Genomic DNA, 13,877 nt, shown 5'->3' on the forward strand with positions numbered 1-13,877 from the left:
TAATGCAAGATTTCTCATACTTTACTGAATTCTGGATTGACCACAACTGCCAACACTTCCTTGCCTATAAATGCAGTTAACTCAGTAAATAAAGATCAACGATGAAGGTGTTACCTCTCTCTTCAGTACAATCCTGGTACTTTTCATTCCTTCACAACCATGCCTTTAATTCTTATCTCCCCATTATCATTTATAACCTTGGGTACTGCTGAAGTCAGCCTACCCATCACTACTGGTGATCACTGCACGTCACTTTCTCTGCCCTTCCTTAGACCAGGGTATCATGATAGCCTCCTTCTAATCACACGACACAATTTTAAGGTGGATGCATATATTAGAAAACCTTGCACTGCTGGCCATGCCAGTCAGCATCTTTCAGCCCTCCAGGGGGAAGGTGATCTGGGTCACACAAACTCAGCTCCTTAAGCTCTTCCAGTTTGTTGTGTGCTTCAGGTAGGGTAATTTTGCAAAATATTTTAAGACATGCAAATACTTGAGTAAAATTATTTCCCCTGCTCTCATTCCCCCCTTCTGCCATGCACCCACAGATATTGAATCGCTCCTGTTTTGCTTTCCAGTTTCAGCTTCTTTTGAGGGGAAGCAGCATCTCCAGAGCCTGCTGGTAGTGAACAGCATTGGGTATGTGCTGCGTTTCCTGAAGAAGCTGTGTCGCAGCCTGCTGTGTGACAATCTCTTCAGCAACCAGCCCTTCCAGCAGCACAACACAGGCACAGAGACCCCTGAGGGCTGTGAAAGCACACAGATGGAGGCAGGTAGGATGCTTGGTCACCTTGGCTCAAGATGTAATCCAGCAAGAAATGGCTGTCCTTTTTTTGGTGCTGTACTGTATTTGCGGGGTGCCCCATGGCAGGGAGGAAAGAAGAATCTGACTCCATGTTCTTAGAAGGATAATTTATTATTTAATGATACTATATTATATAAAGGAATACTAACTAAACTATACTTACAGAAGGCTAAAAGATAATAATGAAAACTCATGACTCTTTCTTCAGAGTCCAAGACAGGTTGACCCTGATTGGCCACTAAGTCAAAACAATTCACATGAAACCAATGAAACAACCACCTGTTGGTAAACAATCTCCACAAACACATTCCAAAGGAGCAAAACACAGGAGAAGCAAATCAGATAATTATTGTTTTCATTTTTCTCTGCGGCTTCTCAGTTTGACAAGAGCAAAATCCTGGCCGAAGGGATTTTCCAGAAAAAATGACTGTGACAGTGCTGTGCTGTGTATGATAGGGAGCTGCAGGCCTCTGTGAGACCCTTCCAGAGGGAAGCAGTGAGCTTCCTTGTGGTATTTTCCCCATGGTTACAGAGGAGGTTCAGTTTGGGTAAGAACCACCGTGTTGAGGTGCCCAAGCAGAGAAATTTTGGGCCAGCACGTTATGGTAGCACAAACCTAAGGTACACATTATTAGCTGTAGCACAGACAGCTTGAATCCCAATCTGCCACTTCCACCCATGAGTATAAACCTAAATGAGCTGTGACCTGAGCTAAGTGGTTGGCTTTGCTACTTGCAGGGATGTTTCTCCTGGCTTAAAATCCTCTGGGACCAGCAAGGTCCCTGTCTTAGTGCTTGACCATGTGGGGCAAAGCTTGGAGGAGCTGTGGCATGAGACAGATGCATCCAAGGATGGTGGTGGTCCTGAGGAGCAGCTGCCCTGAGCAGCACTGAGCTCCCAGATGGGTGGTAGTTCTGAGCTTCCTTCTTGTTCTTGTATTCTGGGACAGGGTGCTGTGGATGCCATGGGACAGAGAGAGAGACATGGCAAGCGTTTCTCACAGCAGCTTGTGAGAAGTTTCAGAGAGCTGGAAAGATGTGGTAACTTGTTGACTATAAACAATTTGCAGGTGCTGTTTTTCTACTTTATCTTCCTGTTCCTCTCAAGGACAGTGCATGAGAAAGATGTTCCTGTTAGTTAGCCAATAGAATAGAATCTATCATACCACTCTATAAAAACCACGCGGTTCTTTTGAATAAAGCCTTCTTTGCCTTTTCTATGATCCTGCCTCTCGCCTGTTCCTGCCCCGACCCTGGCGCATGAGTGACAGGGTGCTGGCCCCACACAGCCCCCACAGAGCTGGGACATGCCTGCAGCCCCATCTAAAATCACAGGCTTGAAAGCTGCCCTGGGGCCTTACTATGGCATTGCAAAAGGTAGTTTAGAAAAAAAAGGAAGATGCAAATTTTGGGCATGAGCCTTCATTTCACCTGCAGTCTTCCTCCTGACTTAAATAATTTTTCCTTTTCTTTTATTAACAACACTGTGGGTGTTTGGGGAATACACTCTCTCATGCATTCAATTTAATGGCAGATACATGCTGGCAGATGAGAGAAAGATGTTTTAGTGTCCACAATCACAATTTTTGAATTACTTGCTCACCAAGAATACCCTCAGTGTGTGCTTTGCTCACCAAATGGGAGAGGGCTGTGCACACAGTGCAGAAATCATCTTTTTGTACAAAGAAATCCAACTACCACCCTTACACATAGGGGTAGAAAGGCAGGAGCCCAGACTGAAAAGCAGTATTTTTCTTTCCTCTCCACTAGGACATTTGCAGCAAGCTGAATGCTTCTGAGAGGTCAAGGGATTTCTGTAGCATCGAAGAGTGCAGCCCAGGAGGCCTGGCATTTGCGTTTGCATTTGCATTTTAATTTTCATGTACATTTGCATTTACTTTCTCACGGCAGGGCTGTGTGTGAGAGAAAGCAATCCACAACCAGAGTTTTTACAGTTGCTGTTACGCTCTGAGCATCTCCACCCCCACAAAATTCCAATGGGGATCTCCCTGCCACCATCCTCACTGGATCTCACCAGACACTGAGGGTGGGCAAAACATTATTTTTCCCTCAGACTAGACAAGTGATGTGGGTGTAGGCAAAGCTTCTCTCCTGGGTCTCCCACTGTGGGGTGGGGTGTGTGTGTGTGCAATCAATAGCCCCAAGAAGCAGCATGGGCTGGGCAGCCTGGGCTAGTCAGGTAGGTTTAAATTAGCCTTGAGGAAGAAATCCTTCACTGTGAGAGTGGTGAGGGACTGGAACAGGTTGCCTGGAGAAGCTGTGGGTGCTGCATCCCTGGAAGTGTTCAAGGCAGGTTGGATTGAGGCACTGAGGCTATGATTAATGCTGCATTGCCTAAATCTCCCCCCAGAAGTCAACATTTCTCTGCAGCAAGGTCAGCACGGGGGTTCCTCTGCTGCAGAGAGCAGAGACAGGGCTTCCCCACAGTGCAGTGACAAGGAGGGACAGTGATGAGTAGGAGCTCTGCTGCAGACGGGTCTGTGAGGGCTCCTGTTGGGATAAAGATCTCATGGAAGGAGCAGGGCCATGAAAAAGCACCACAGGAAGTCACACAAAGCAGCCACATTTTTCATTGTTTCTGTTCCCCATCTTGTAATCGAGATGTCCTTTCTTTTAAAATCATGTGCTTTTCATCCCCTTTGCACCAATGAATCTAATCCAGGTATTGACTTTGGTGCAGTTACCCTTGATTTACACCGTCAGAAGGGAGAGGAGAAGCCAGCATCATGTCCAGCCATATTAATCCACTTACCCCACACAGGAGTCACCTCTTAACCTTGCCCCAGAGCACATGCCCCTAAGCCATAACTCACCTGTGCTCACAGCAAGCTGCCAGATGCTAATGGCTGTGTACAGGCCAGGTGGGATTTGTTGACATATGCACATATCACTTACAATTGTGTTTTACATGCCTAGGAAGTGCACACTCATCAGGCTGTGCCTAGAGCTGGCCTCTGCAGTGAGCCTTGCTGGCTGTGCATCACCCTCCCTGCACCTGAGCCCCACGCTCTGCCTGCCTTGCCAAGGGCCCCCACCTGTCTCATGCCTCACATGGCACATTCCCCAGGGCTCTTTATCAGCTGTGAAGGGACTTCCTGGCTTGTGAGAGTGATTTGTGGGGAGCAGTTGTGGGGTGACTCCCAGGCCTCCTGGGAAATGCCCAGCTTCTGGTCTGCATTGCAGCAAATCCTGAGATGTTACCTGTAACCACACCTCTGGACCTGCACGCCAAAATTGTCCATGGAAGCAGCAGAACAGTTTGAGCTTAAATGATGGCAAGACCTGGGTGGCCTGTGCAGAAAACCCTGTGAAGTGGGACAGGGGCTAAATGATGGGAAGCCAACAGAGATCCCGTAAAGTGTCTCCACTCTGTGTTCAGATTTCATCATTTGTCTCATGCCCAGCTGATGGAGGCTTGGATGGGAGCATGTGAAAGTTTAATTTCTAGGACACCTACACACTGTTGACATGCACCTATGAGATATTGGATTATTCTTCAGAGGAAACAATGTTTAGAGGAAACTATAAAACTTCTGGCTAGCCTGATGGTGGGCACAGAAATGGGAGAAGTTTTTCTTTTATGTGGGAAGCATTAAGTTTGATAAGCTTTCCCTTTCAGTCAATCCTTTCCTTGTTCTTTCTGTCCCAAACCTTGGGTTTTGGCTATTTTGGGCTGTTAGACAGCTGATGTCTCCACATAGAGCATGGCTGCATGTGGCTGCTGCAAAACTTTATGCAAGAACTTTGGTGGCCAGCTGTATTATACTTACCGCAGGGGAAGTGGGAAAGGCTGTGAATAAGGTCCCTGGGCTTGCTGTTTCCCCCATGGCCAAGTCAAATTTGGAAGCATATGGAGTTCCCTTCCACTACCCACAGGAGAACAGCTTCTCTTGTGGCACTGGCTGGAAGTAGGGATCTATATGGAGCAGAAGCACAGCAGGATGCTAGTGCCTCTCTCTGTAGGAAGGTGGGCTCTTCCTATCCACAAGCCCTCGAAAAGCTGGTATGACAAGCACAATAGCAATGCACAATAGGAGTGTGACTAAGTAGGCAAGACACAGGCCTGGGAACTGGATTTTTATAAGAGACTTTGCTATTGACTATGTGGGCAAGCCACTCTTCCCTGCTGTGTCTTTATTTGAGTATGTGTCAAAGGAGAGCAATAATTCTTGCCAACATGCAAAGCCCTTCTAAAACAGCTAGGAAAAAAGGAATAATATGATAGAAAACCACATATTATTACAATCAATATTTTCTGTTGCAAGCACCAAATAAACAGCAGCTCAGAAGTTTCAAGCCCTGAGAGAGTAAGAAAAATGCTGTCTTTCCCCTTTCTAGTACCATGGCTTGCTTAATCTTGTCTTGTTGCATGCTATGAGGAACAGCACTCCTGGCTTCTCAGCACACTCAGAATAAATGGCTTTTATGGCTATCAATAGCTTCAGTGCTCCTCAGCATTTAATTACCTGCAAAGGCCATTTATTGCCTCATATATTCCTCTACCATGATCATTATCCTTTAAACAATAAATAAAACATTAAGGTCACTCTTAAAGAGGGAGCAGAGACATCCAGCCACAACAAAGTATAGCATAAAAAGTTTATATGGTCTTTGGGGCTTTTGGATTGATGGCAAAGCCTGCAGTACAGTTGAGAAAGGCTGGGATAGAGAAAGGCTGGGATAGCCTTCCTTCCTTCCTTCCTTCCTTCCTTCCTTCCTTCCTTCCTTCCTTCCTTCCTTCCTTCCTGGAATCCTTCCTGGAATCCTTCCCCACCTGACACAACTGCCCACAAGGCAAGGCATCCAGCCAAGGATCCTGGTGCTGAGGTCCTGATGTACACTAAGGAGCAAATCCTGGCAGAAAGAAAAATAAGAGATGGATGGAAGAGAGAAAATTCAGCTGTGATGTATTTTGCCTGGACCCTGTAGAATTGGCAGAATTGGATAAATTGAACTTTCTGACCTTTAAGTTGTGAGATTATTGTTTGCTAACTCACAAATGAAGACTCTTTTCCTTTAAGTTTATGAAATTGTATCTCTTTGTGGATGCTAAGCAATGGAGCTGTAAGCAGACATCTCTTCAGCAGCCAGCCCCAGGGAAATCCTCCTTCCTGCATTTTGCTGGGCTATTTTACCTTCACTGACTTGAGGGGCTGCAAGGAAGTTCATCTCTTTTGAAAAGCTATCCCTGTGGGGAGGCACTCTGCTCTCAGCAGTGAGTGAGGAAAAGCCCAAAGGCCTTTTTGTCCTTCAGCCCAAGATGTGCTCAGTGCTGTGGCACAGACACCAACAGTGTCTGCATGGCTGCAGCCCAGGATATTGCCTGGGATGCAGCCATGGAGGTTAGAAAAGAGAGCCAAGCTATGAAATAGTATTTAAGGATGCTTTATTTCTCCATATCAAAGGGTATGCATAAGGAAAGTGGATAAAATGATGGGCATAAATGCATGAAGCATGATGGATGAGATCATATCCACCATAGAAAAGAATACCCCTGGGTATATGCATTTAATTCAAGCTTTACAAGCAGTCATGTGGAGGAAGCATGGACACTTTCAGAGCCCTAGTCAGGTAAATTATGTGATTCTTACTCTGTTTTAGCTCCAGGTTTAGCTTTAACTTTGTTTTAACTGGTTGAGACCTTCTCCCTAGAGCTATATGATTCCTCTAGGAGATATCTGAAGCTAGTAATCCAGGCTTTTATTTTAAATAGTTTAAATTAAAGTTGAAACAGGAATTTTCACTCCCAAACTTTAAAAATATTGCTCCAAATACCTGTGATCCAATATACCAGTATTTCAAGCAGTCAGATGAGCAGGCCACAAGCCAGAACTGGGGGTGGGAAACCTCTGCAAGTGCTGCAAGCATAAATCAATATGACTCACCTGGTTTTCAAAGATACGAGTGTGAAAAAAGGTGAACCTCAAGATCCAGCACTTATTAAGTAAAACAAGAAAGGTTTTGGAAGAAAGGGGAACTTCTGCTTGTGAATGTGGACGAGGGGGCCCTTGCTTCTGGGACTGCCTGGTTTGTGGTGTCTATGGCAAGGCCTGGGCTTGCACCTCCATGGCAGGAACCTGAGAGTGGGGAAAGGGAAACTGGTATTTAGGCTGCTTCAATAGGACAGGTTTCAAACAAGATTCAGAATTTTTTCCACAGGACATTACTGATTTTTGCTTGGATGTTCTTCAGTTTTTCAGCTCAGTTTTTCACATTCCTAATGTTGGCCTCTTTTTTAGCCTTTTATTGTCATCCCTCCCTTATCTGTCTTTATCTACCTTCTGTTTCTTTCTATCCTTTACCAGTTCATTACAAAACAAATGGAGACCCACACACAGTGGCATTTCCATGGAAATCATCCCCTGGTTTTCTTGAAAAATCTTGGCCACTTTTTAATCAACAGGGCTCCCAAGCTCCTTAGGATTTATTTGTTTGCAGTAATTATAACAGAGTACATCAAAATGCCTTTAGGAAAGTAGTAACACGCAGCATCTGCCTGAAGAACATTAATCTGTTGGCAAAATGAGTGCAAAGCAGGGGATTAAAGCAATTAAGAGAGTACCAGAAACAAATTGTTGGTGGTGACATGCAGTTTGGTGTTTGTGCTGGCTATGGACAGCAGTGAGCAAGGTCAGGGTGCAAGGAAAGGAGTTGCACCACCAGCAGCTGGGCAAGAGAATTACATCCTCCGACTGAAAATAAGCTGCAAAAGGTGGCTTGGGGAAGGGAATCAGGTACTTTTTGGTGAGTTTCTTCATGGAAAAGAAAAGGTGAAGGTACAGAAGTGACTTAAACAAAAAGGTGGCAGTGGCTTGATGGTCTTCATCACAGAAGCTGGATTTCAGGAAAATGCAGTGAGGCTGGGGATGAGCTCCCAGGATGGGGGACCCCATCCCCCCTAGGATGGAGACCCAGGGTAAGCCCAGCTCCCCAGCAGCATGGCACAGTACAGCACAGTGATGTGGAGGGAAACTGGCTCTCTAGGATCATGGAAAGAGGAGGGGAAAAAAATGCTCAGCAAAGGGGAATTGGTGAGTGCCTATCTGCTGGGATTGAGGTCAGCCAGAGATGTCAGAAGCAGAAGCAAAGAAGGCAGGAAAATAAAGGTTTTGTGAAGGGGAACTTAGACTTCAGGGCTCATATATATGTTGTACTTATATGGCAGAAGAAATATCAGAAAGTTCAGCAGAACAGCAGCACTGGGCAGGGACAAATGAAGAAAAGACTTTGTAAAAGATCTTCTACCTGCATACAAACACATGCACAGGCTCATACTTTATATGTGCTATTCTACCCAATTTCTGGATGAGAATATTATGTTTATTAATGAGCAAACACAGCTTATTTTGCAGTCACTGCATTTTGCTGTAGACACCTCACTTCTTGTATCTCAAATTATTTGTTTTTCAAACAATAAAAAAATTACTGTTAAATATTTTAAGCCAGTACTAAGCAATATGATTAAGGGACATTCATCATGGTGGTAGCAAAACAGAGATGCACTAAGTACTTCATCTGCAGAGAATCCCAGTATATAATACCTTGAAATTTTCAAATAACACAGTCATTTTCAGCTAGTCTATTCTGTATACAGCTTTTTTGTGACTTCTATCAATGCTGATTTATAGGGATACAGAGTGCATTATAAACTACCCTGACAGAAAAACCCCTCCAGCTACTGCTAGAAGCTGGAAAGGGAAAAGATCGATCACAGCCTCTCCCACCTCCCTCTGCCATGGCAGAACCATTGCTGTGCTGAGACACAAAACTATACAGCCCTGATAAATCTTCTTTTCATGATGTACACTTTGGTATAACATAAAGGCAAGGGAGGAGAGAAGAGAGAGGAGGAGCAGGTCTGAAATCAGGTGGAAGAGACCAAAAGAAGACTTTTACTACAGCCTAGATCCCTGTGTCATTGAAATCCCTTTGCCTGCACTCGTGCGTGTGCCTAAACTATTTGCCTGTGCTCCAACATAGGACTGAAACCTCTCTATTGTAACAAAATACATTTACTCAATCCTCCCCAAGCACTTTGAAAATGGAAAAATTTCCTCAATGGGTTATTTATTCACACGAGCACCTTTTATTATTAAATCTAATATATTTGTCAGCAGCTAGCATTTGAATTTACTCTACCTTTTTATTCAGTTTGGACAATAAAACCATGTTGATCTGTTCCCAGCTGGTTTCATTCCCTAGTTCTACTGCATTAAGCACAATGTGGCTGTTGTCTGGGCTGCAAACACTCAAGGGAAATTGTTTAAATAATGAAAAAAAAATTGCTTATGCTGAAGATCTAATCAGGACAACATTGGGTTTTGGAAAATTCTCTAAAAAAATTTAGATTCTTGATGTTAACTGACTGGCAGCTTCTCCTTGGGGGACTCAGCATTTCAGTTACTGCAAAATATTTTTTAGCAGCTAGGACACAGCTAGATGATACATGGTGCAGTAAAGCCTCAGACTAAACCCTGGAGAATTCATTTCAGGTTTTATCTCCACAGTGTGACCATAGTTTCAGTGTTCATAATATCTGCATTCACAAGTGAATGAGGCATATTTACATTTTCCTGTTCTGACTGACTACTAACCCCCCCTTTTTTCTCCCCTATGGATGCAACTGTGTGTTCCTATAACCCATGCAAATGTTCTCCCATAGACTAAAAACCGCAGGCGTGACAGCCCTGGCCTGCTGCTGGCGGATGCTCTGGGCTGCCTGCTCTCTCCCTGCCTGTCTGCAGCAGCCTCAGGGATGCTGTGGCTCCCTGGGGATGTGTCTCCATGCCACTCCACCCTGGCAGGCGGCGAGCAGCTCGGCTCTGCTGCCACAAACCAGATGTCACTCCTGTAATGTTTTCCTTGTCCAGCCACGGGCCGGTGTGGAAAAGGCCTGGTCCTTGCCCAGCTGTGTAGGGGGCAGATGCATGCACCAGAGGGTGGTGCTGACACGGTACAGAAACATCTGCTGAGCGGTGACATCATGTTTTCATTGTGCTGCATGTCTGGATGGGCAACGGAGCTAAAAGGAATGGGCCGGTGCTGTAATCCCAGAGTAAATCACAGCAGCCAGAGCTGGAAAGTCTTAATCTATCACAGGAGACTCTTATCTTTAGATAGATGCATGCAGGCTCAAACTGCAGGGAAGATAAGGGCTGTGGTACATTCCTGACTGGACTGAAATGTGTGAGGCTGTTTGGAAGGAACAGAAAAATTTCTTTTAAAATCTTTTAAGAGTTGATGTTTAAAACAGAGGATAGCAGTTCAGGGCCAAGGCATATCTTTCACAATCTTAAATACTGTTTATACCTTTCTGCTCTCTCCCTGTCTGGCTTACACTAGACTGAACTGATGGTTAAACTCATCTGAAGGATTTCCTCCTGCATTTCAGCATTTGCTTTTTGTGTTTCCCCACTTCTATTTTTCCTTTCACGAAGGCTGAGATGCAGGGTTTCTAAGCTGCTGCTCTAACCTGTCCCCTCCCCCCTTCCCCCCCTCCTCCCTCACCCCTCCCACCTCCCTGATAGGGCAAATGCCATCCTTGTGCAGGGAGCAGGAGCCGGGCTCAGGAACTATAAAATACAGGCAAAGATAAACCATACAAAGAAGGAGCCTCTCGATAGGATTTTGACACTGTGGCTGGCTCCTCTCAAAATGACTGGGAGATGAAAAAAGGCTGTCCCTGGCTCTGAGAAAGGAGAGGTCTGAGGAAGCTATGATATCATGCTGCTTAAAATATGGAGTTCACATCTGGTCAACCCATTATAGACAATATATGGTAGCACTTTAAAAGGTACAGGGAAGGGTCAGAGGGCAAAGCCCATCACTAAATGATATGAGGAATAGGAGACGACACAAAAAAGGAATAGTGGGGGCAGAGAAAAGAAAGACAGAAATAAATCTGTATTGACTGTGAGGAAAAGAAGTTAATGGGGAATTTAATTAAAGAAAATACAAATGGTTGAGCATTGCAGGTGGAAAAGTAAAAGGTTATGAAATGACATTAAAGTATTGTCCTAGAAGGAAGGGCAGTTCTCCTGGGAAGCTACTGGTGTATAAAAGGGGACCTCCCTGGCTTGGGGACCAGTGTCCAGCAGGCTCAGAGCAGGGAGTGTGGGTTTCCAGCAGTGGCCCAGGCAGCCTTCACCAGATGCAGCCACTTGATGGCTGTGCAGGATATGGCCTGTTAGCTGGGAAAGGGGCCTCTGGTCCCACTTCACTGCCCTGACCTTGGGCTCTGCTGTCCAAGCAGCAATCTGGGGATGAACCCAGCAAAAGGCATGGGAGCACCAGGAAAGGGAAATCTGGATCAATGAAAGTGTGAGATGGCTGGAAGGGGAACAGCCTGGGGAGAAAATGGCTATGAAAATCATATGTGGGAGGAGGGAAATTAGAAAAGAGAGATAGGCAAATAACTGGCAAAATGGGAAAAGAGTGATGTGGGTGCAGGAAAGCAGTGTTAGAACAAGGTCAAGATAGTGGTAATTTGGCAGAAGAGAAGTAGGAAGAGGTGACAGGGAAGAACAGAGGGAGAAGCATGGGGGGGTATAAGGGAATGGAGGCTGAGAGAGGTAAAGGGAGAGAAAGATGCAACATGAGCAGTGATGTGGGAGCAGCAGCAGGTGAGGAAAGTGGTGCAAGACATGTTTGGCCTGGGAGCAGAGAAGGCAGAATGGAGTGTCTCTGGAGTGTACAAAGAGATTTTGCCTGTAGGAGAAGCTCTAACAAACTAAATTTGGGCTTTTTTTAAGATGTGGAAGAAAAAGTAAGATATTAGATCTGCTCAGGAAAAGGTCAGCTAGGGATCATCTTTCCTGCGTGTATACTATTCTTCATTTCCTGCTTGACTTGAAATTGATTTTCATTTGCTTTCCTCATGTAGAATGAGAGTCAATTCTTTTGTCTTTCTGGAGTGTCTCTATTCCCAGAGGCTACCAAAGGCCCAGTGTTTGTGTTCTGCAGTCACACATGCAGCATGCATCCATGTGGCACTCCACAGTGGCAAAGGAGTAACTGCTGGGGCAAAGAACTCAATATTTTACAGAAGTGAGAGACAAAACAAGCTTTTTTTTCCATCATAATGGAGAACTGATGTCCAGAGATGACAGATAATGTGACCAAGGTCACTCCAGAGGTTTGCACAGAGGTGGGATGTTAGTTGCAGATTCTCAGGCTCTTTTAACTCTCAGCTCACACATCTTTAGGAATTTGGCTAGGAATCTTACAGACTGCTACTTTTAAGAAGCTCAGCTAAAGAAATGCACATTTATTTAATTGGGAAGAAAACTGTTGCTTTTTTCTCTCTTTTGTTGCACTTTAAGGTGTGCTGGCTGTAACAGCCTTGGGCTTTTCAATCCAGCTGCCTGTGGACCATTCATGGAAAGGAGAACTGCCAAAGTGGCTTAAGTATCTCAGGGTGGTGAGCAGTTGTAACAGAGACTGCTGTGCTCAGAGCAAAAGCTCAAAGCAGCTTTCTCATAAATCCTGCTTTAAAACATTGTGTACTAGTTTGTCACTAATATGCGGGAGTGACTACCTACAAAATAAAATATGAAAGTGAGTCAGAATACAGAAGAGCTAAGCTACAGATTTATGAACTGTTGCATTTTCAGTCCCAATAGAAATTTATATTTTCTTCTATTGTCTCAAAAAAAGGTGCTTTTTTTTCCTAATTGGCCAAAGTGGGATTAGAAGCTGTGATGGCTATACACTTTACAAAGCTTTCTGGGAGTTTACAAAATGCAGATTTTTTTTTATGCACATCATCAGTGGAACCTCAAGTCATGCGGCTTCTCTGTGGTACAAATTAATGGAGAGCTGGAAAAATAGGAACACAGAAGCTTCCACAAGGTTTTTTGGTTTTTGGGCAGTGGGCCACTTGAGATGATTGATCCCTGCTCCCCTTGGTCCCATGAAGACATTAATATAACTTTTCAAATTCCCGGAGCACCTTCCACTGTGGGATGTTTCATGCAGTAGTGAATGGAGGCTCTGGCTTGTTCCATGGCAATAGGCATCATCATTCCCATTCTGGAGCCCAAAGCAGAGATGTGGAATAAATTGATCTAGATCAAGAAAAGTTAGGAAGAGATCTGACAGAGATTGGCTCCTTGTTGTAGTCTTGTACACAATTCATGGGTGTCCTTCCACAGGAAGATGATATCTGTACATGTCTTATTTCACACAGGCTGTTGAGACAGTCTGACATCCATCAAAAAATCCCTGGTGTCTGCTCAAAAATTTTGGAGTAATTTACATCCATGGCAATAAAAGCTATATGCTGTTTGTTTAGCAGGGCTCTTTTAATGTGCTGTTTGTTGTTTTGATAGTCTATGTCTTCTTCATATTGTAATCATATTAAAAGAGCATTCTTATCCTGGAATAAAGAGGTAATGATTCACAAGAGGCATAATTATTCCATGCAGTGCAGGCAGGATGCAGCAGACAGAGCCATCTTCTTTATGCATAAGAGGCTTTTATTGCAAGTGTTCTACACAGTAATTAAATTCCTTTGAATGAGGAGGCTTGATTGGATTTTCCTTGGTTTATTGGGAGGAGTTTGAAAAGCAAGGTATTTAGCTCAATCACTATATAATTTTGGCATCTGTTGGAGGTTAGGGGGAAAGGTTCAGAGTGTCTGATTCCCATTTCTCTTACGTGTTTTGTTATCTGAACTCCCTTGAATTCAGTTGGATTACACCCTATCTGTATTTGTATGAGAATCAAGCTCAGAAATTCCTGGCAGAAAGCAGCAGGACACCTGAATGCATGTTGTAAGAATCCAAATCATCTAAGGGAAATAAAGCCTTGCTAGAGGAAAGTTACTTGCAGTTGCAAAGGCAAATGCCCAAAAGTGAGGAAATTTCACATTTGCAGTTTTCCTTCAAATTTGATGGTTGCCTTATGGTGAGTCCAGCCTTGGCCCTGAATGGTACAAAACTATAAAAGAAGCAATAAAATAGAACAATGTAACAAAAATCTGTGCTGTGGCCTGACACACAAGCCAAGATGATGGCATGGCACAACTCCTGAGTATTTGAGTTGCTGAGATA

At 44.3% G+C, this 13,877-nt stretch overlaps 1 protein-coding gene across 1 annotated transcript in view; it reads left to right on the forward strand.

The window, feature by feature from the left end:
* Positions 1-13,877, forward strand: part of SCML4 (Scm polycomb group protein like 4) — a 43,141-nt gene that overhangs the window by 14,088 nt on the left and 15,176 nt on the right. The window contains exon 4 of the mRNA XM_071429920.1: positions 579-773. Within this exon, the coding sequence (XP_071286021.1) occupies positions 579-773 (195 nt within the window). The remainder of the gene's footprint in view (positions 1-578; positions 774-13,877) is intronic.

Source organism: Agelaius tricolor, unplaced genomic scaffold (genome assembly GCF_023055355.1).
Source record: "Agelaius tricolor isolate 1412-34295 unplaced genomic scaffold, bAgeTri1.0.p SCAF_1, whole genome shotgun sequence".
Lineage (NCBI taxonomy): Eukaryota > Metazoa > Chordata > Aves > Passeriformes > Icteridae > Agelaius > Agelaius tricolor.